Raw genomic sequence first — 23,933 nt, 5'->3', positions numbered from 1 at the left:
AGTGCTTGTGACCCACTGTGAACCGCAGGTAGCGATGATGGGCCAGCAGGATGGGAATATGAAACAGGCATCCTGGTAGTCCAGCGATACCATCCAGTCTCCTGGATCCAAGGCAGACAGGACAGGAGCAAGAGTGAGCATCTTGAATTTCTCCTCCTTGAGGAAGTAATTGAGGGCCCTGAGGTCTAGGATAAGACGAAGGCCTCCGTCCTTCTTTGGGACCAGGGAGTAGAGGGAATAACAACCACTGCCTACTTTGGGACTGGTACCCTCTCTATAGCTCCCTTGGCCAAGAGAGTTGAGACTTCCTCGCGGAGCAAGGCTAGGCAATCCTATATCAGCCGATCATACACTGGAAGCTTGGATGGAGGAGTAGTCTTGAAGAAGAGGGAGTAGACCCTTCGGACTATTTGCAACACCCTCCTGTCCTTTGTAATGTTTTGCCAGTGGTGGAGATGAAGAAGTATTCTGCCACCAACTGGCTGAGAGTGATCCTGGGAGATCAGACTAGGAAGGTTTTGCAAAGGAGGAGGTGGGGGCTTGGCTTGACTTCAGGTTTCCTAACCCACGAGGCCTAGGTAAACCGCGTCCATAGCCCCGCAGAGGCTGCTGAACTTGTAGGGCCCTCTGGCTGGGTTAGGGTTGACGCGGCTGATAGCCCCTTCTGTAGCCACGAAAGGAGCAAAAATTGGATGAGGCCCTGGGGGGCGGTAGTGAGGTTCAAAGACTTGGCCGTGGCCCCGAGTCTTTAAAGGGCTCAAGGGCAGCATCCGCCTAGTCTTCGAAAAGACAAAAGCCATCAAAGGGCATGTCCATGAGGTTAGCCTGGACATCCCCCAAAACGTTAGACGTTCTCAGACAGGCATGCCACTGTTGTGGATATCGCTCTACCCAGCGAGTCCCTCGTCTCCAAGCCAAATCTGATGGTGAACTTAGCCGAGTCCCTCCTGTCTGATATAGCTTGGGAGAGTAGAGCCCAGCCCTCCTCCAAAACTCTGGGCAGCACTTGCGCTACTGTATCCCGTATGGAATGGGAGTAACGGCCCAAGAGACATGCGTGTTCACCAACTGCAATGCTAGGCTGGCAGAAGAAAACATTTTCTTTCTGAAATTTTCCAGCTTCTTCGAGTCCCTGTCCAGGGGTACGGAAGGGAATGCGCCACGAGAAGTGGAAGCTTGGACCACCAAGCTTTGGTGGGTGGGGTGGGTGGTGAGGAAAAGGGGAGGTCGTCCGGTGCACGGCGATGGCGGCGGGCCATCGTCCTATTCACATGAGCTCCTGTGCTGGGTTTGGACCATGTCCCCAGAAGGACGTCTGTCGAGGCCTCATTTATTTGAAGTTTTATAAAGCGCGACGGGTATCAGAGCAATGTACAAAAAAAACTAACGTTGATATGAGAAAACAAGATGAGTACAATACAATAAGGAGACATAATAGGTACCTGAAACATAAAAAAGTAAATGGGGTGCAAGGGAAAGACGAGGTAGCACGTGATCAACAGACAACAGCCCTACTAAACAGGGCTGTGAAGTTTTAGCAGAGCACTAAGTCAAAAGGTCAATAAAATACATTTCGAAACACAAAGAAGAATGATTGTGAAGCAAGAGAAGGAAGTGACTAGCGAATGTCATAGAGGCTATTGCTGATTAAGTCCATCCAATGGTAGCCATTTGACCTATTTTTTAAATTAAGCAGTCAAGGGGTTGGCTCTGATCTCTGTAGGAAGGGCATTCCTAATTCGTGGAGCCAGCCCTGAGAAGGTGCAGGCGTAAGTTCTTACTTTGTTGAATTTAAGCGGCTTCAGTAGTAGGGTATTGGAGCATCTCAAGTTTTGACTGGAACCGGAGAGCTCGAGTTTGTTTGCTAGGTAAATGGGGGTATTGAAGTGTATAGCTTTATGTGTCATACAGGCTATCTTGAAGCGGATCCTTGCTTCAATGGAAAGCCACTTAAGTTGAATATGATCATTATTTCTGGAGCCTGTGATGAGTCTGGCAGAGGCGTTCAGAGTAGCTCTTAGCGGAGCTAACCTAAACTTAGGAAGCCCAGCTAGGGTCACCAAACATATTCCAATTGTTAGATAATTAGGGATTAGACTGCTGACTGGATGTCCTCGGAGGTAGGACAGGTTTGATTTTCCTAAGAGTGTTGAGCTGATTACTGGAAATCCTAATGGCGGCACTGATGTGCCCATGCATCTTTAGGAATTTGTCCGGGATGACGCCAAAAGAACAAGCGGAGTACACCATATGAGGGGTGAAGTTGAGTGCTAAGATTTTTTTGATCCAGTTTTGCGTTGGGGCCGAATGGTTGCGGGGGGTAATCAGAAGGAATTCTGTTTTGAGGGTATTTAGTAACAGATGATCATGCGTTAGCCATTGTTGAGTTTTTTGAAGCTCCCCATTAGGAGTTTTAAGGTCATCTGGAGAGGATCTTCAAATAGAGTTGAGTGTCATCAGCGTACACATGGTACTCAATGCTAGCACCGTTCAGAATAGCAGTTAGAGGCTCCATGAAGAGATTGAAGAGCGTGGGCGAGAGTGCAGATCCTTGAGGTACCCCAATAGAGACCGGGGTACTGGCAGCCAGAGATTGGTTGACTGATTCTTTGGGTTAGGTTATGCAGGAAAGAGGTGAACCAATTTAAGACCGGGCCTAATAACTTCATTACTCTTCTTCAATACACAATGGGGTTATCATCTTTGATAGTGTCAAAAGCAGAAGACAAGTCCAGAAGGATTAGAAGACAAGGAGCATCTTGGTCAAGAGCCCTCAAGGCGTCATCAACAATGTGAGTTAGAGCTGTGTCTGTACTGTTTCCTGTTCTAAAGCCGGACTGGTGTCGGACTAGGAGCGGAAATTTCTCAAAGTGGTCGCACAGCTGTGTGTGAATGCATTTCACAAGCAATTTCACTAAAGACATGATGCTGGTGATCGGATGGAAGTTATTGGGATCCGCTTGGTCTGTATTAGGCTTCTTGGGGATGGGTCTGACTTGCCCCATTTTGAGGCAGTCCGGAATCCTCCCCTGTAAGAGAGAATGTTGGATGATTCTGGTCCAAAGAGGGAGAATGGCTTCGTTGAGATCTTTGAGCAAATTAAAGGAGCAAACTAGCGGATCATTTAATTCATTCCAGTGAAGGTTGAAGTCACCAAGGAAGATATGGTTCGAGGCCGAGCAAGCAGAGATGGATTCCATCAATTGTTCTAAGAAACGCAAGTTATCCCCAGAGGGACGATAGATCTGTGAAGCAAACAAAAAATCTTGCCCTTTTCCAAATTTTAGTGACTAGGAGCTCCCAGGCGGACTGCACATCATCATGAGTCTGCTTCAATACGAGGCTAGAACAATGGATGCAGGCAATATCTCAGCTCTTCAAGGCCCGCAGGGGTCAGGGGAGCTTTCGTCAGGACAAATAACAAACATGAAACAAAAAAAGAGAGAGAATCGCTATGTCTAACGCACACCCCTTATGTGTGGGTTACATTACAGAAAAGCTGGAATTTCCAAACTGTAAAGAAAGAAACCGACAGATACTACTATCAGATGCTGCAGTGGTCAAGCTCAGCAAGCATAAGCACATAATAATCAAGCATTCATTATTTGCTAATAACGACTAACCTAAGTTTTAAGGCTAATCCATGTTCATTTTTAAAATACAGAGAGGAAATGGGAGAAACAAAGGAGGGCTGGTCAGGGAGTGGTCATATGGTCTTGTCCATGATATTCTATATCTAGACTCGATAGTGTTTAAGTCTAGAAGCTCTAGGTAATGGATGGATTTGCCTATGAAACATCGATAGAGGTGTTATCTTAGAAACTGAAGGCAACAGTATGTCTGTTGTTGCCAACGCGAACTCTCGTGCTCAATGTTATTACAAACGGACTATGGGAGCTGAAAACTCATCTATTGCCCATTTACATGAGTGCAGCTGCGTGTCTTGGCATTACAAGCGTCAGTAGTCAGTCATATGCATGCACATAAATATCGCTCACTTGTACGCATTTAACGCAAACTATCAATGTGGCACTGGTTCTACCTGTGGCAGGTTGGTATTCATAGTTACGTTTAACGTTCGTAGTCAGTCATATGCATGCACATCAATATCGCTCGCTTGCACGTATTTAACGCAGACTATCAATGTGGCCCTGGATCCACCTGTGGCGGGTTGGTATTCATAGTTACGTTTAATAAAAACATTTGTGAGGCAGTTCATTGCCAGTGATTGAAAATGGCATTTCGCCCCATGCACAGCCCCAAAATGTTACCTTGCGTAGTCCGAAGTCGGACTTCAGCGGGGAGTCAGGGTCGCGGCAGGAAATTGTACTAGTTTAGGAAGACAGAGGCGTCTCTCGTTAGTGGTGAGCGCTAGTCTTACCTGGGTCTCGGTGTAGGTGGTATAAACGCCATTCTTACCCATGCGGCGTGTCTCTGAAGCCTTGTGCTGACTCTGCCCCCGGTTATGGGCGGGTCTGTAATCGGCACTAACTTATCGCGATCATAGACACTGAAAAAGGACTATTATTTCAGTAGTAAGATGGTGGGTAAATTACAAGATAGACCGAAGAGGTTATCATATTCGAACTTCAAAATGTGGATATTGTGTTAAGCTCATAAATATCAAGAAAATAATGTAACGGCAAGTTAAGTCATTAGGGCCACGCAAAGTAGGATAGATCATTTTAACAATTCAGTTCAAAGGCACATATTTTGCGTGTTCACTTTGTATGGATGGGCAAGATGAGGACACCGTGTGATGCACTTCTACATCACGAGTACAGTTGGTGCCAAGGAATGTGATCATTCATTCCTATTTCATCAGTTTTTAGACGGTCCACCCATCTTTGCTCTTTATTGAAAAGGATCTGTTCAGCGTTGTGGTCTTTCACTTGTAACATTTCTAATACAGTCCATTTCAAATCGTCACATGTGTGACCTGCTTCCACAAAGTGTGTACACAATTTTGTTGTACTTTTTTTCAATCTGACGTTGCTCCGGTGTTCCCCTATCCGGAGTTTGACTTTTCGGCAAGTCATGCCGATGTATTGTTTTTGGCAAGGACATGTGATAAGGTATATCACGTGCGAGGAGTTGCAATTTGTATGGCTCCTTTGGGTCCATAGTAGATCATCCTTCAATTGCAATGTCTTTGTACAGGTGGTGAATTTACAGACTCCACACGTGCCACATGGATAGTGTCCAGTGACCGGCATCATATGTACATCTCTCATTGTAGGTTTGTTTTGCGTTTTCTTCGGTCTTGTATGAACAAGGACATCTTTGATATTTTTCGTTCTCTTGTTTGCGAACCTTGGCTTTGGCCATTTCAGCGTTCCCGATGTTAGGATCTGCCAGTTCTTTCTGATGAGTCTCTGGACATCGTAAGTGGCTGGACAGAAAGTGGTAACACATGTGACCAGGTCTTTGACTGGTTCTTTAGGTGTACTCTGTAACAGGCAGTCTCTGGGTTGGTACTTGGCCCTTTTCTCACATTTCGATATTATGGCCGGTGTATAGTTCCTCTTTCTCAGTTTTTGGCACAGAACCTTTGCTTGTTGTTTGTAATCTTCCTTTTTGCTACAGTTTCGCTTGTGTCTCAGGAATTGGCTGTATGGAAGATTGTCCCGTAAGGGACGGGGATGATAACTGTAATCAATACATCGGCATGACTTGCCGAAAAGTCAAACTCCGGATAGGGGAACACCGGAGCAACGTCAGATTGAAAAAAAGTACAACAAAATTGTGTACACACTTTGTGGAAGCAGGTCACACATGTGACGATTTGAAATGGACTGTATTAGAAATGTTACAAGTGAAAGACCACAACGCAGAACAGATCCTTTTCAATAAAGAGCAAAGATGGGTGGACCGTCTAAAAACTGATGAAATAGGAATGAATGATCACATTCCTTGGCACCAACTGTACTCGTGATGTAGAAGTGCATCACACGGTGTCCTCATCTTGCCCATCCATACAAAGTGAACACGCAAAATATGTGCCTTTGAACTGAATTGTTAAAATGATCTATCCTACTTTGCGTGGCCCTAATGACTTAACTTGCCGTTACATTATTTTCTTGATATTTATGAGCTTAACACAATATCCACATTTTGAAGTTCGAATATGATAACCTCTTCGGTCTATCTTGTAATTTACCCACCATCTTACTACTGAAATAATAGTCCTTTTTCAGTGTCTATGATCGCGATAAGTTAGTGCCGATTACAGACCCGCCCATAACCGGGGGCAGAGTCAGCACAAGGCTTCAGAGACACGCCGCATGGGTAAGAATGGAGTTTATACCACCTACACCGAGACCCAGGTAAGACTAGCGCTCACCACTAACGAGAGACGCCTCTGTCTTCCTAAACTAGTACAATTTCCTGCCGCGACCCTGACTCCCCGCTGAAGTCCGACTTCGGACTACGCAAGGTAACATTTTGGGGCTGTGCATGGGGCGAAATGCCATTTTCAATCACTGGCAATGAACTGCCTCACAAATGTTTTTATTAAACGTAACTATGAATACCAACCCGCCACAGGTGGATCCAGGGCCACATTGATAGTCTGCGTTAAATACGTGCAAGCGAGCGATATTGATGTGCATGCATATGACTGACTACGAACGTTAAACGTAACTATGAATACCAACCTGCCACAGGTAGAACCAGTGCCACATTGATAGTTTGCGTTAAATGCGTACAAGTGAGCGATATTTATGTGCATGCATATGACTGACTACTGACGCTTGTAATGCCAAGACACGCAGCTGCACTCATGTAAATGGGCAATAGATGAGTTTTCAGCTCCCATAGTCCGTTTGTAATAACATTGAGCACGAGAGTTCGCGTTGGCAACAACAGACATACTGTTGCCTTCAGTTTCTAAGATAACACCTCTATCGATGTTTCATAGGCAAATCCATCCATTACCTAGAGCTTCTAGACTTAAACACTATCGAGTCTAGATATAGAATATCATGGACAAGACCATATGACCACTCCCTGACCAGCCCTCCTTTGTTTCTCCCATTTCCTCTCTGTATTTTAAAAATGAACATGGATTAGCCTTAAAACTTAGGTTAGTCGTTATTAGCAAATAATGAATGCTTGATTATTATGTGCTTATGCTTGCTGAGCTTGACCACTGCAGCATCTGATAGTAGTATCTGTCGGTTTCTTTCTTTACAGTTTGGAAATTCCAGCTTTTCTGTAATGTAACCCACACATAAGGGGTGTGCGTTAGACATAGCGATTCTCTCTCTTTTTTTGTTTCATGTTTGTTATTTGTCCTGACGAAAGCTCCCCTGACCCCTGCGGGCCTTGAAGAGCTGAAACATGTCGACACCTCTGGAAAGATATAGTAGCCTCATAACCCAGCTACTTACATATCAACACTGAATTTTTACTAAGAGTGGCTATTTCTCTGTACTTATTAAATTTTTCATTTTTGGATCTAGCCAGTACTTTTTTAAAGAAAACCTTTTCATCTCTGGACACTTCTGCAGAATACCAGAAGTAGCCTCGGGTGAGGCAGGCATTTGCACGTTAATCGTAGATCCGATGACTATGCCCAGACTCCTGATGGGGCGGAGAAAAGATATACCGCTTTGACACTTCCCAGGAAGTCTATGAGGGTCTACGATACAAAAAAACTATTGGTTTTTTTGCGGATACCAATGTCCATTCTCCTTTGATTACTAGTGACTTAGATAGGGGAAATGAATGGACCCTATTCTTCCTCTTCCCTCCATTTCAATTTTTTCGAGAACGCATAGTCATCATACGATAGAAATAGTGCGAGAGTGTCATCATCCGACAGCTGAGGCTGGAACCTAAGAAGTCTAGAATGTAGGTTGGGAAGCGGTCAAGAGGGCCGGCGTGGGTTGCTAGGGTAAGTGCCAAAGGACCTTTCCATTCCACCACATATAATACTTGCTGGAGGAGTAGGGAGGTCAGTCCCCGGGGGAGGATAGAGTTTGCACAATTCTCATTCTTCAACAGCAGTGTAGGAGGGTCTGGAGGTTATCCTTTACCGTAATGAGGTCCAGCTTTAGTTCACCCAATTTCTCCTTAATCAGGTGAAGGCTGTCAGTCAGGTACCAGCCTCGGATAGGATGAAGGGAAAGGCCTCTTCTCCTCACAGCATTTGCAAGATGAGATAGACCCCTGCTGGATCTCAGGTATAGAATCCATTGGTGGTGTAGGATTGGCATAGATGGTGTCAGGGTTCCAAGCAAGAGGTTAAGGAGAAATCCCTTGAGGTTGCAAGGGGGAGGGGGACTGTAGTAGTATACTGTGCAATGGATGTAGAGATAGAAGAGGAGGAAGGACAAGGAGGGTTCAAAGGAAATGGGGCCCTGAGGTAGTATCCTGTGCAGTGGGTGTAGAGGTAGAGGAGGAAGAACATAGAGGGTTCAAAGGAAAGGTGCTGGGGTTTAAAGGTGTATGCAGGGTAGGAGAAGCAATCGGATTAGAGTTGCTGGTACTAGGAGATGGGAGGCATGTAGTGTCAAGGTTGGTATTGGAAATGTTACACTCAATCGTGGTGAGGGCGGTATCAGAACGGATCAACATGAGAGAGGTTGATGGGTGCCCACAAAGTGTGAGGTAGCAGGGGGTTCCGTAATAATGGGGAAACTAATATGTTTTGGCCTGGCAGACTTAGGGTTAATGATCAGGTTGAATGGAGCAAAGACAGGAATGGAGGACGCAGAAGGTACAGCCATAACAGGGAGATTAGAATTACCTAAATTGGCAGGATTAGGGTTACTAAGTGTATTTTTAATCTTATTAAAAATACTGTCAAACCTATTCAAATACAAATCAGAAGCTTGAATAAGGATATCGCCGTTATTGTAGAGAGAGATGGTCAGTTCAGCATTGAGGAAACTGGGCAATTTTCAGCGGCCCCCTGGAGGCAGATTCGTCGGTAAAAGTACCTACCGGCGTCGGATGGTGTGAGGCTCCGGTGGGATGTATTTGCTCTCTCGGGAGCGTCTGCACTGGCCTTACTCTGAGGCGAAGTCCGGGAAGAAAATCCAGCGAGGGCTAAGATGGCGGCCGGAGTCCACCCTTCGACGAGAGACGGCTTGACCCCTCTGATCAGCGTGGCCTCTACAGACGCTTGGAACACACCGGCACCTTGAGGAACGCAGCGGTGAGTCCCGCAAAGCGTGCTCGGGGTTTCTGGAGGCAGTGGTCTCTGCGGCGCTGTGTTTTTTCATTGCCTGACCTCTACAATCCAGCGAGGGACAAGATGGCGGCCGGAGCCCGCCCGTGATGAGACAGCCCGACCCCTCTGAGTAACATCGCTGCTACTGACACTGTAATAATAAACCTTGAGGATCCGAGAGGTGAGCCCTGCGACGCGCGCTCTGGGTCCCTGGAGGCGATGGAGCCTGCGGCGCTTTACATCCTTAAATGCCTGACTCTAACATGGCGGCCAAAATGTGCCCTCAAATGCGCCTGGAACTGAAGCTCCGTGTCCACCCTGCTCTCCAGGCTACAGAAGGGATTATTTGCAGCACCACACTCCAGAATGGGGAGCGTGTTCCAGCGCCGGAATTTGGTGGGAGGTGCATGGGCATAATATCAATGCCCTAACTCGTGTAGCTGGCCCTAAAATTTGAATTTTTGGTTGCAAACACCGGTGAGCAATATAGCGACTGCCCCGAACTACATTTTAATCTGTGACTTTGCCAGCGGCTGGTTGCTGAACCTCTACAAGCACCCGTACAAGCAGACCTGGGGTCTTTCTCCCCTGACCCTCTGGTCTCCGGATTGATCTCCTCTGCCCCAGCTCCTCATGAACTCTGGACTCTAGCCGTTCCTTCCCTCCAGACCTTTGCATCCCACCCACCCCTCCTCTATGCTGGTACTCGTGTAGTGTTTGCAGCGGTCCTTTGTACTCTCTACCACCCCTATATTACCCCCAGAGTGTTTCCAGTCACATCCCTCCTGTCAAGATAGAAGATAACTCTAATGACTAGTATTCTATTTGATTTTTAGATTGTATCCATGTGTATCCCCTCCCTGTGTTAGAATTATAGCTTTTACGACTAATCGCCTGTGGATCTGGTGGAATATAGCCAGGTGTACCCCTTCCCCCGTGTGAAGAGATAACCCTATCCACTAGAGCAAAAAGAAAGGTGTTCCTGAAATTTGTAACGTAACTGATTTTATGTAAAGTGCCTTGTAAAGGGGCAGCTGAAATTCCAGGAGCCTAGTCCCGACAGCTCGACGACTTCGGAGGGCTGGAAGTGGTCCCCCGCTACACGGCGGAGGAGGGCACTGGACATCGAATGCTGTCTTATGTAAAGCGCTCTGATAACCTAATCGGTTCTAGATCCTGAAATGTGCAACGTAACTGATTCTATGTAAACTGCTGTGATAACATGTAACGGAACTGGTGCTATGTAAAGCGCTCTGATAACCTAATCGGTTCAAGTTCGCGCTATAGAAAACTCTAAAAATAAATAAATAAAGATGGAATTATGATAATACAGAATCAGGGTGGTGTTTTACACAGAGCTTTATAAAGAAGCAGATCAGTAAAAACTCTTCTCCACTGGGCTCTTCTAGTTGTGCAGAAGATAAGGTCTGTCACCACTATGCCCTTAGAGGCACATAGGTAAGTATCAGAGATGAGAGTTTCAGGATAGAGTTTGAGTAAATTGTGTTTAAAAGCAGTTGGGTTTATGAACTCGAGACCCCAGGCTACAGGACCTCTGTCAAGACATTCGTCTTGGCTGCCACTGTAGGAAGCTGTGGTCAAGGACCTCCACAGCCCTATGCACCAGCATGGCAAAAGAAGCTCCTTCCTCTGTAGCCAGGGTAGGAGGGGTAAGTGTCCAGACCACTGGCCTCAACCAATTTTTCATAACAGTGCCAATGTTGTTGTTGCGAGATTTCTAAGGGATCTTGCTCCCTACCTCTCCCAATCCTCTTCCTCCATCCCTAATGCTTCAGAATAGGGCAGATAGAACGGCATGTAGCCATATGACTCCGTAGGCACCCGTCTCAGCGTCGGAGGATGTCTGACCGGCTCTGTGTAGTCGGGAATGAGGATCGGGAGGTGTCACCGGTAGGCATCGTCGACAATCCCGGCAGACGCGACGCCAGGGAAGGTCGCTGTGGGGCGACCGGCGTCTGTCGGGACCCCATAACAGGTCCACTCGGCGGTTGTGGCAACGGGGCCAGAGCCGCCAGCATGGGAACCACGGGCCCCTCCCCCCCACAGTCTCCAGCGCCTGGGGGGCCCAGAGGCGCACCAGCAGGGTCAGAGTGCCCAAAGATGGCGCACATGGCATCATAAAATGGAGGGAAACACGGAGCAGACCCAGGCAGAGCGTTGCCTCGTATGCGAGGTTCCTAAGTCGCGACACTAGACAGGTGAGGCGAAGTCGAAGCACGCTTCAAATTCTTGTGCTTTTTGTGGTATCTCTTATCTGATTTCGACGAAGAGGATTTAGATTCGCCTGAGCATTGCTCGGACCTTCCTCTAGAATGAGACCTGAACTAAAATCGAGACAGACGAGGGGACCTCCGCAGTGCAGTACGCTGGATCGCGAGAAGCTATGGGGCCGCTCCCTCCAAGCCTTCAGCACCATCGCCCGGCAGTCCGAGCACGACTTGGAGTCATGCTCGCGCTCCAGGCACCACAGACAGACCAAATGGGGGTCCATGACCGACATGGCATGATGACAGGCGCCACACAGCTTGAACCCTGAAGTCTTCTTGCTTGACATGGAAAATCGGCAAAAAGTTAAAAAAAAAAGTCTGTAAAAAATTACCGGGGGTAGTTCTCTTCAACGGATCGGCAATGATGGAGCAGAACGAAAAGAACAGACATCAGCTTGCCGGAGTGGCGGTTATATTAACGACATCGATGTTTAGTCAACTGACGCCACCTACTGGCGCGCAGGGGTACTGCTAAGAAAAATCTTTTAGATCCAGCCTGACGCCTGGAAGTTTAAAGATAAGGAATCTGCGGCTAGATGTCTCTATCAGATACACCCCATTTCTGTACATTCCCTAACTGATGATATTGTTGGGGATGTGCTGCACCCCACTCACCCATCCGAAGATGCATCCATGCGTAAGAGTGGAGGTGTGGTTCAATGAAACAGAGGACTCATAACCAATATGTATGTCTCAGGAGAGCTTCAGCAGTATTTCAAAAGTCTACATGTACGAGATGATAACAGCTCTGTATAGGTCTTCAGTAAACATTAGTGAAAGGGGCTATATTTCAGAAGAGGCTGGAATGGATGGGGGGGGTTAAAGATAAAGAAAATTACACTTACCTCGCACTACATCTCTCCTTGACGCCCCTCTGCTCCGGCCAGAACAAGAAGCACCCAGGCTCCTCTTAGCCAATCACAATTCAGCGTTGTGATTGGTCTGAGCACCGTGGTTCGGCGCTCAGATGGGGACTGAGATTCTGGGCATGTTCTCCACCCAGGCTGTAATGCAGCCTGGGCGGAGACCATGTAAAGTGCGAATGTCTGTTTAGCTGGCCCAAGACGGCCGGCCAAACATTCATGATCACTTACCGAGTGCCAACCACTCGTCCCCCTGCTCCTCTGTCAGCAGAGCAGCCCCGCCCACAAAGCTTTCGCAGTAGGAAAAAATAAAATGATAACATTATCGTTTTCTTTTATTTACGCTGCTCAATTTCTTTAGACGCAGGAGGAACATAAAGGTGCGTCTGCTTAAATTGGCAGGTCTATGGAAGGGGTGAATCTCAAGCTGTGGCCAGTAACGAGGAAGAGTGGTTAAGTGGTCTTAATAATACCACAAGACAAACTGAGTTACAAACTTAACTGGAGAAAATATGAGATGAAAAACGTGGTGCATTCGTAATTGTCACAATAACTATAAAGACCTGTCTATTTTTCTTTTCTCTGCAAAGATCACATTCTCATTTTGGGGCTAGGGTCATTTACCCCGGTGTGACACCCGAATATGATGCAGGTTCTGACGAATGGCTGCTTTCACACACATTTAAGAACTAGAACAAGTTAGGAATAATCCCCGATATCTTAAGGCTATCAATTAATACATTAATTCATGAAGAGACTGCTTTGGTTATGGTCTATGGTTTTGAGCCCAACCTCTCCTGATCTTTCACTGCCCCATGTCTTCCAGCTCCTACAGCACCCCTGAAGGAATACATACGGGCCCAGTTGAGTGAGGAGTTGTCACAGCTGCGATCTTCTGTGCAGGAGAAGCTGCAAGAGAGCGCAGAGACCTTCTCTGCCAAACTGGCCACTCTGGAGGAGCCATCAAGTAAGAAGCCTGCTAAGGGCAAGGGTAAGCGCAAGTGATGGAAACGGGCAGTACTGACCTCTAAGGAAATTGGACCCAGGCGACCTCACAGAATGCACGCAATATCAGAAGCTGGCCGCATTAGAAGATGGCAGTACAAACCTGTGAGAAGCAGGCAACTGAATGCTGCACCATGTCAAATCTTACCTAGCAAGGATCAAGCTTGATCATTTGCACTTTGTTGATGGTTTGTCATATGTTTTTTGTAATGCAATAAAAACATGTATACCCTTATCTGACCTGCATATGCATGACTGTGAATCTATAGAGGTGCATTTAAGATGCTCTGAAGTGAAAGAACAACAACATAGATTGTCCTGCTATCCCAAGCCAAGAATGGGTATTTTCCACAATTCATCCCGAGGAAAACAAAGGAGGTCCACTGTTTGCCTCTTCTTGCACACTGCCTTCAACCTTCAGCCAAGAAATCACCAACAACTGTGCTTTCCGCCCCCGTAGCTGCAGGGGACATGCTAGATTTTAGGTCATAGAATCAAATGTACAGGACCACATGTCCATATCAAAGATCAACTTATACTAACTTAAGAGTACATGTGATGATGGGGACTTTGCAGTTTTAATATCCATGAGATCGGATGGCGGTGTGTGTGTGTGTGTGGGGGGGGGGGGGGCAAATAGTGAATTTTTTACTGTAATGATTTTCATCTCAGAACACCTGTGAGCATTTTACACCTCAAGAATCTTTTTTCCTGTCAAGATTTTTTTTTTACATATTCCACTAAACGTTTGGTAACATCTGCCATGGAGTGCACATTTACAGGTCATTCTGATAAGATTTGTTTTTGTCAGAATGCCCTTCATGTTCTCAATGTGTCCCCCGTGGGAGAAAAAAAGGCAGTTATTGATGCTCACAAACGTTGTGTGGTCTGCTCTCCTCCATCACACACCGTCAGGGAATGTGATATTTGCCAAAAAATGTCAAAGAGAACGGTAAAGACAGAGAGGGCATCAAATATGCTTGAATATGAAACTCGAGGAAGTAAAGAAAAAAGGTGGTTATAAAGATCAGCCTCTGGGCCGGTTTCAAAAAGTCTGCTCCCTCCCGACAAGATTTTCCATAGGGGGAGATTCAGGGAGATAAAATGAAGTGACAGAATGACGGTCTCACCATTCTAGTCGTAGAAGAAAAACAACAAAGACACTGTTGTCAAGTGCATCGGTGCAGACATGCTGGTCATCGAAGACAGCTCTCCGGCGACTCATCAACATCGACGCTCAAGGTGAGTGTAGAGAGAGACAATCTCTTGACAACAAAGCATCAACCTCTATCAACAGTCACACCGTTGGAACAAAATCTCCAGAAATGGCAGCAAGACCTGTTTCAACTGTATCACATTCTGAGTGTATGGTAAAAGCACCAAGTTCAACAGTGACACCCACTCGAACGCCTTCGAAGAGACTAAGATCAATGTCAACCACCTCACTGTAGACATCGAAGAGAAAGAAAAATACTTTTTCCCCAACTGTATTGCCTGCAGGCTGGTCTTTATTACCAGCCTCAAACTGTTCAGTCATTACACACAGACCTTCACTGGATAAACACCATCAGTCTTTCCCACTCCCCCCCCCCCCCCCCCCCCAAAAAAAAAGAGATAGACCAGTCTTAGACTCCTTTTGGTCATTCGAAATTGGCTATGTGCTCCAATTCAGCTCCTTTACCCAATCAACCATAGAAGGGGATAATTCCTTATAAGGCTTCGGTTCAGACTACTTTATGGCTCCCTTGGCCTTCCGACTCCAAGGCAATCCTCAAAAGCTACTTTCATACCTTCAATTAGCAAATGGAAACTTACTTCCCCCTCAGAAGTCTACAAGGAACCAAAATTACTCTCCTCACATTACTCCTATTGATAGAGGAAGGAGATGGTACACAAAAACCCAATCTCCTGATTCTTTCACTGAAGTGTATCCACTCTCATACACACCTATGTCACCTCCCAAGTCTACAACTACAGCATTGCAACTGGACAACATATGACTTGTCTGGAAGTATTTGCAAGAGGGGCTGCTATAATTATTATTACATTTGAGACTTCTCAACCATCGTTCTCTGGTATACTAAAAACTTTCCAACCAAGGGCAACAGCAACACCTCTATTGCCTTTTGTACCAGGCCTTTTAGAAATATCCAAGGAAATATTCTTAACACCTGCAACAGCAAAGGAAGTAAAACCATGCCAACCGAAAAAGTATAGACCTCGGCAACAAGATCACATTTCCTAAAAGCAGACTTGAAACAGGATTCAGTCTAAAGCGGCCTGATGTAAGTATGTATTTGCACTGGAGTCATCTCAACCCCCGGGAGTAGAAAGAAGGGGATCATTTCAAATGGAAAAAAGATATGTGGCACTAATTTAAAAATGGCAGTGCAATGGTGACACTGGGGCGATACCATAGAGAACTATGGAATGGCATGCAGCCTTTCTTACCAGATTTGCTGAGCCACTGGCACCAAGACTTGATACAAACAATGAAGGAAGGCTCCTTTTTCTCAAACGAAGTAGTAAGTGCCCTGTGGAGTTGAAGCAAGCGGGGATGCGCCAGGTAATTAAGTACAAAACACCGTTGTAGTGTCACAACCTTTATTTCCATTTTTTATTTTTATTTATTTCAATAACACATATAGCTAACTCAAAGTGTTTCTGTCCCACAAGGAGAACTTCATCAGGGCTTTGATAAAATGATAGCTATAATCCTTACGTCACAAAATCCAATGTAGTGACTCCAGTTTATTGCGCCGGATGCAATGGGAATTCTTAGGGCATAATGCACAAGTTACTTACCTTCAGTAACGATATATCTGTAAGAAACATTAGTTCATTAGATTCCTTACATTAGAATATCCCCAGGCGTCAGGCTGGATCCGTAAAGATTTTGGTCGGCAGTACCCCTGCGCGTCGGTCGGCGTCGTCTGCGGCTCCGCGTCTGTCATCGGCGTCGTTGTGATTGCCAGGATGACGTTTGAGTACTTAGACGCCGCCCTCGCGCGCGGATGTCAGTTCTGTACATAGCTTTCCGCGCCAGGAATGCAGAGCCATGCAAGAAACAGACACTAGTGCCATGAAACTAGGGCCCTGAAAGGGATGACCGTAATCCTAGATATCGGTTTGCAGAACGGGGAGGATGGGTGGGGCGGTAAGGAATCTACCTAACTAATGTTTCTTGCAGATATATCGTTACCGAACGTAAGTAACTTGTGCATCCGAAAGAATCACGTTAGTTAGATTCCTTACCTTAGAATAGAAACCCCAGCAATTCCAACCCCGGTGGTGGGTCTGCGAACCAAGATCACACCAGGAAGTCCTGGAGAACGGAACGACCAAAGAAGCCGTCTCTCCAGACTTGGCTGTCCAGGCAGTAATGCTTGGCAAACGTGTGCAGCGAGGCCTATGTAGCTGCCTGACAAATGTCCTGCAAAGGGACTCCCCATCCCTAGGTAGCCGCCGTGGCCAGAGTGGTATGGGCTCGCAGCCTCACAGGAGGATCCTTTTTAGCCAAGGAATAACAGACCTTAATGCCCAACACGACCCACTGAGAGATGGTTCGCTTGTGAACTGCCTGCCCCTTCTTAGCGCCCACGTAGCCAACGAGGAGTAGGTTGTCCACCCGGAACTGTTTTGAGCGATCCAGATAAAAGGAGAGCGCACGTTTTGGGTCCAGACGGTGGAGCCGCTCTTCCTCTTTCGAGGGATGCAGAGGCAGAAAGAAGGTAGGCAAGGTAATGGACTGCCAGATGTGAAAAGCAGTAACCACCTTAGGAAGAAAAGAAGGACGAGTCCTCAGAACAACCTTGTCTGGGTGGACAGAGTGGAAAGGAGGCTTAGAAGAAAGAGCCTGGAGCTCACTCTCTCCTGGCAGAGGTGATGGCAACCAGGAAAGCAGTCTCGAGAGTTAGAAGACAAAGAGGACAGTTATGAAGTGGCTCAAAGGGAGCACACATCAGATAGGTTAACGCCAGATTCAAGTCCCACTGAGGCATTACAAAGGGAACAGGAGGAAACATTTGAGTAATGCCTTTTCAAGAATCTATTCACAGCAGGGGACTTGAAAAGAGAAAACTGATTAGAAAGCCTCAAGAAGGCTGAGACAGCTGAAAGATATCCCTTGATGGTGCCCAGAGAAGAGCCATGCTGGACCAGGAAAAGAAGAAAGAGGAAAACCTCAGGAAGAGGGGCGGAAAGGGGATCCACAGTCTTTGCTGTGCACCATGCCACAAATGTGTTCCACCTGCAGGCGTATACCGTTTTTGTGGAGGGCCACCTGGCCGCCAGAATGACATCACAGAGGCTGGACAGGTTTGGGTGGAGGACCGTCCCCTGCTACTGAGACAGAAGGCCCTCCTGAAGAGGCAGTCGAATCGGGGGATCGATTGACAGACTGATAGCTCGGGATACCAGTATCTTCGTGCCCAACCTGGAGCCACAAGGATGACTTGGGCCTGGTCGCGCCTGATCTTCAGCAGTCTGGGCAGAAGTGGTATAGGTGCAAAGGAATATAACAAACCGCAACTCCACTTGCGACGAAAAGCGTCTCCGAGCGAGTGCCGCCTTGGAAATTCCAACGCGCAGAACTGATGATATTGAGCGTTCTCTTCGGTGGGGAATAGTTCTAACCAAGGCTCTCCCCACTGCTGAAAGAGACCTTGTGCCACGTCCGAGTTCAGACGCCACTCGTGATCCATCATGCACCGATGGCTGAGTGTGTCCGCCCTGGCATTCAGAGAACCCGCCAGGTGTTGAACCACCAGGGTGATGCCCTGATGTTCCAGCCATGTCCAGAGGCACAGAGCCTCCTGACAAAGGGTCCACAACCCCACCTTGCTCTGTTTGTTGCAATACCACATGGCGGCGGTGTTATCCTTGAACACCTGCACTACACTTCCCTGGACAGAGGTAAGGAATGCCTTCAGTGCAAGTCGGATCACCCGCAGCTCCAGAAGGTTAATATGGAGCCAGGGCTCCGCCGGAGACCAGAGGCCTCTGATCTCCGCCTCTCCCATGTGGCCCCCATCCCAGGAGGGATGCATCCGCCACCACTACCTGCTCCGGTTGGGGTAGGGAGAGGGATCTGCCACTGACCCAATCGCGGTCCGTGAGCCACCACTGCAACTGTCTTGCAGTGCCCTCCGAGATCAGGACATAGTCGGACAGGTTGCCCTGATGTTGAGCCCACTGGAACTTCAGGTCCCACTGCAGAGCCCGCATCCACCACTTGGCCTGATGTACCATCTGGTTCCAGGAGGCCATCAGACCCAGGAGCCGTAGGGCCATCCTGCCCGAAACTCGGGATAAAGGCTGAAAGATCAGAATCAGAGCCTGAATATCCCGATCCCGCTGTTCGGTAGGATAGACCCGAAACAGAGTCCAGAACCGCTCCGATGAAGAGGAGCTTTTGAGAGGTACTCAGATGTGACTTCGGCACTTTGATGGAGAACCCCTGCGAATGCAGGAGGTCGGCCGTAGTCTGGAAGTGGGAGACAACTGTTTGGGGCGAGCCCGCCTTCAACAACCAGTCATCGAGATAGGGGAAGACTGGAACCCCTAATCCACGCAGATGAGCTGTGACCACAGCCAACACTTTTCAGAACACCCGAGGGGCACTGGAGAGGCCGAAGGGGAGCACGGTAAACTGAAAGTGAACGTGGCCTACCGTGAACTGCAGGCAACGCCGGTGGGCCGGCAGGACGGGGATGTGGAAATAAGCGTCCTGCAAGGCCAACGCTACCTTCCAGTCTCCAGGGTCTAGGGCATCCAGAACCTGAGCTAATGTCACCATCTTGAATTTCTCCTAGAGGAAGACGTTGACACTCCTGAGGTCCAAGATAGGACATAGGCCCCCTTTGCCCTTCTTGGAAACCAGAAAGTAGTGGGAGTAACAACACCGTCCTACTTCTGAGCCAGGAACACGCTCGATGGCCCCCTTGGCCAAGAGGGTCGTAACTTCTTCCTGCAGAAGTTGCAAGTGATCCCCCGACATGCGGTGGTACTGCGATGGCATGGCTGGAGGGATCGCCTCAAAGGGATGGGAGTAGCCCCTTTGGACAATTTGCAGCACCCACCTGTCCAAAGTGATGGAACGCCAGTGGAGCAGGTGATGGCGAACTCTGCCTCCCACTGGCGTGGAAATGGGCCTGAAAGCTTAGACTAGGAAGGCTTTGAGGCAGATGCTGCGGGAGTGGATGTGGACTGACCAGCTCTCTGTCCCCTGCTCCGCCACGGTAGAATCCACATCCGCGACCGCCTTTAAGGCTGGTTCTGCGGCCTGTGGCTGGACGAACGTGCGGGGCGCCCCTTCCTTGGCCATGAAAGGGGCAAAAAGCAGAAGTTTGCTGGCGCTGGGCTGATAGGCCCAAGGACTTGGCCGTAGCCCTGGAGTCCTTAAAGTGCTCCAGCGCGCCATATGCTTTGTCGCCAAACAGGCGACGGCCATCAAAGGGCATGTCCATGAGAGTGCTCTGGACAGCCCCTGAAAAGTTTGTGGACCTCAGCCAGGCGTGACGACGAATCGCCACTGTTGTTGCAATCGCTCTGCCCAGGGAATCCGTGATGTCAAGTCCACATCAAATGGAATACCTTGCTGCATCTCGCCCCTCAGCAGGAGCCTGGGCGAGTCGTGTCCTGGCCTCCTCAGCACACTGGGGCAGCACGTCCGCCACCGTATCCCACAGAGAGTGGGTGTAGCTGTCCAAAAGGCAGGCGGTATTAATGGACCGCAACCCAAGACTGAGTGAGGAAAATAGTTTCTTGCCAAACTGTTCCATCCTTTTGGATTCCCAGTCCGGAGGTGCGGACGGGAAGGCGGTTTGGGACGTGGAGGCCTGGATAACCATACTCTCAGGAGTGGGGTGTACAGACAGAAAGCAGGGGTCACCCGGAGCTTGGTGGTGGCGCCGGGCCACGTTCCAATCCACAGGAGAGACTGTGGAGGGCTTGGACCAAGTGCCCATCAGAACATCTGTGAGGGCCTCATTAAACTGCAGTAGAGGCTCCGAAGAGCTTACTGGCGGTTGAAGCACCTCAGTGAGGAGGTTAATCCTCACGGCTACTGCAGGGAGCTCCAAGCGCAAGGCCTTGGCCGCCTTACGCAGCACCACAGCATAAGTAGCACCCTCCTCCGTAGCCACGGAAGGAGAGTTGAAACCAGTGTCAGGCGAAGTGTCTAGACCACTGGCCTCCCCCAGCTCATCTGCCCAGTGCTGACTTAACTGGCACTACTGTGCCAGAGGGTCCTCAGACCCCTCCCAGTCCTCCCCTTCATCCATATCCTGCAGAAATCAGCCGGGTCATAGGCAAAAGGCTCATCCAGCGACACCGGAGACGGGGTCGGGCGGCGCCACTCTGACGCCGGACCAGGACTGGGGCTGAAACCAGAAACGGCGGCTTTCGAGGACGGCGCCGGGAGCAGCACCAGCGGAGGAGTCGTGAGGTCAACTGGCATCGACCGGGATCCAGGCCTGGATCCCACGGGGCCTGCATCGTCGGGACCGAAGTCGACAACGGCACCGGGGCCGAAGCCGCCGGCTCGCTAGGACCCCCAGTCGGACCTGCGGGGCCCGCAGGCATGCCGGCAGGCCTCGACAGCGGGAAGAGAGTCCTCACGGCCACGAGGAAGTTTTGAATCTCGCCGGGAGTTGCAAAAGCCCAGGGACCGAAGGGTGTGGAGCCAGGTGTGGAGCCAGGTGTGGAGCCAGGTGTGGAGCCAGGTGTGGAGCCAGGTGTGGAGCCAGGTGTGGAGCCAGGTGTGGAGCCAGGTGTGGAGCCAGGTGTGGAGCCAGGTGTGGAGCCAGGTGTGGAGCCAGGTGAGCCGAACCCTCGGCCGAGTCGCGCGGGTGGTGCCGCCAGAACCCTCGGCCGAGTCACGGGAGGGGAGTCAGAAGGGCGATGTCGCTTCTTCGACTTCTTTTTGCCATGCCTCGACTTACATGAGTGCGAGGACTTGGAACCAGATGAGCGGTGATGACTGCGGTTCCGCGACCGGTCCTTCGACTACCTCCTCGACCGGGACCTCGAGCGGCACGGAGCAGACTGCTGGATCACGAGTAGCTTGCGTGACCGCTCCCACCTAGCTTTCGACGTCAAGGCCCGGGGCACGACTTGTCATCGTGGTCGTCCCCAAAACAGTAGAGACACCGATGGTGGAGGTCGGTAACCGACATCAGTTGGTGACAGGCGTCACACGGCTTGAAACCGGGCAGCCCTACCGGCACCAGGAGTCGAAGTCGATTCGAAAAAGATAGACAAAATGTCCAAACAGTTAGTCAAAAAATGACTAAGGGTACGCTCTTCCCGGATCTGCGCTTGCTGGCGCGGAAAAATGAAGAACTGGCATCAGCGCACGAGAGCGGCGTCCAAGTACTCCAACGACGTCATCCAGGCAATCACGAAGCAGACGCCAGATGCGGAGCCACAGACTATGCCTTCCAACGCGCAGGGGTACTGCTGACAAAAAATCTTTCCCGATCTAGCCTGACGCCTGGAGATATTCTAAGGTAATGAATCTAACTAACGTGTTTCTTTCAGATCATGCCCATACGAGATAACCTTACAACGAGTCTGTATATCAGCATACTCGTTCACCAGCACACCCCACTTGCAGAGGCACCACACAACGGCTGGTGCTGGAGAGTTAGTGCGCAGGACTAGATACTTATGAAACTAGCGTGAGGTGCAGATCTATAAATCCGCAGTTGGAATTTTGGACAGACTAAGTGCCCTGTGAACTCTGCAGAATTAGCTGCAATAGGATACAGCCATGGTATCACTTAGAGGAGGTTTTCATGGCTTTGATTATAATCTCAGAAGCCAGATGTGCAACAGAAAGTAGCCTATCTGTCCATTTCAGAATCAACTCTTTGGACAACATACTGAAGAAAAGCTGTTATGGATGAGGAATAAAAGCGGAGACATTAAATGCAGTTAGCCCAGAATAACTAACGCTATTCAAACAATAATACGCCCCCAAAGAGAGGAGATACTTCCACCAGAGGATTCAATCCTTGAGATGGTCGTACCAGTCTCAACAACATCAAAAGCAGAGTCAAAGACAGCAGTACCACAAGATATAACAAAAACCCAAAGCCACCCTGCCAAAAATGTCACTCCAGAGTAAGATATTCTTCTTGAGATCGACAATTAGGCTCTAGCACCCATAATGCAGTTACACACTCCTGCAGAGGGAGCAGTGAGGCCTTACCTGGAAGAGTGGATGCAGATCATCACAGACAAATGGGTCATAAGCATCATATCCGGGGGATATTCAATACGCTTCAAGGCAATTTAACTGCCCAATCCACTAAAGCCTTCAATGAGTTGTCAACAGCCAGCATCACAAAAGGTGTTATGCATACTTTTGTCAAAGCAAGCAGAAGAAAATGCCCATCAAGTCAACAAAACAAAGGAGTGTACAAAAGATGCTTCTTGCTTTAATGAAGGGTCAATGACAACACTTGAGACAGATTCTAGAAATATATTCATCTTCAGAAAAATTCAGGCTGCCGACCCTACACCAAATTTTAAAAAAAGTTAAGATGAGTGGTGTTATATATAATTGCATTAAGCCTCTTCATAGTGGGTGAAGATTATTACCAGTACACTGCCCTACCGATCAAGTTAAAGTCAGCTCATCAAACCTTCTAAAAATGTCTGGCAGTTGTAGCAGCCCAGCTAAGAAAAAGAGTATTTGTTTACTCATATCTGCATGACTGGCTTATAACGGCAGTACTCAAATAGGAGCAGAACAGAATTTCCAAACGACTACATATCTGCCAAGCTAGGCTTACAGAATAAAATAGACAAATCAATATGAAAGCGCGCCCAGTGAGTCATACTTAGCCAAATTGGGCAGAAAAAAAATGAAGTGTGTGTCTGTAGGAGACTGAGTCATCTATTCTAGAGCAATTCCAACATCTAAAAAGCATTCCTAAACCATCGGATCATCAAGCTGCATCACTCCTAGGATCCATGGAATCATGCATATACCTAGTCCTGAATGCCAGTCTATTCATGAAACCTCTACAACAGTGTCTTGAGGACCAATGGACCCAGAAGAGGGGCAGTTAGGAAGGACACTCTCCAAATAACAATACCTGTCTCACAATTAGTAACTTTGTGGAGCAACAGGAAAAATCTCTTGAAAGGCATCAATTTCCAAAAGAAGATTCCAAGACCAATCGCAGTAACAGACGCAACATTATCATGATGGGGAGCCCATTTAAACTATCTGACAATTCAAGGTGTTTGGACTCAAAAAGAGAAGACTTACCACATAAATTGTCTAGAACTGTAAGTGCTACATAAGGCCTTCAATGCAATCATTCGATCATTAACATTGAGGAACATCATGATTCAAATGGATAATACCATTGCTACGCACTATATTAAGCAAGTGGGAACAAGGAATAAACCTATCCAGTCATAGGGCTTTGTACCTACCCCACTGCTGGATATGTTTAGTCTCCGATATGAACGGCAGGACTTCTTCTGCAAACTTAGCCTAAAAGCTCTTTTTCAACAAGCGGGAACTTGACACTACACCTGTTAATACTGGTCTGAACAATACAATTCTACCTTTAAATCTCC

The 23,933-nt window shown here is 48.2% G+C and overlaps 1 protein-coding gene across 3 annotated transcripts in view; it reads left to right on the top strand.

Annotated features, from left to right (window-relative positions):
• Positions 1-13,568, top strand: part of CFAP119 (cilia and flagella associated protein 119) — a 104,843-nt gene extending 91,275 nt beyond the window's left edge. For all 3 annotated transcript variants that reach the window (XM_086928887.1, XM_086928886.1, XM_086928888.1), the window contains one exon: positions 13,156-13,568. In XM_086928887.1, the coding sequence (XP_086785013.1) occupies positions 13,156-13,334 (179 nt within the window). In that variant the 3' untranslated portion in view covers positions 13,335-13,568. The remainder of the gene's footprint in view (positions 1-13,155) is intronic.
• Positions 13,569-23,933: the final 10,365 nt, after the last annotated feature.

Source organism: Lissotriton vulgaris, chromosome 7 (genome assembly GCF_964263255.1).
Source record: "Lissotriton vulgaris chromosome 7, aLisVul1.2, whole genome shotgun sequence".
NCBI lineage: Eukaryota > Metazoa > Chordata > Amphibia > Caudata > Salamandridae > Lissotriton > Lissotriton vulgaris.
Note: the sequence above shows the minus strand (reverse complement) of the source record. Positions and strands in the feature narration are given on the sequence as shown.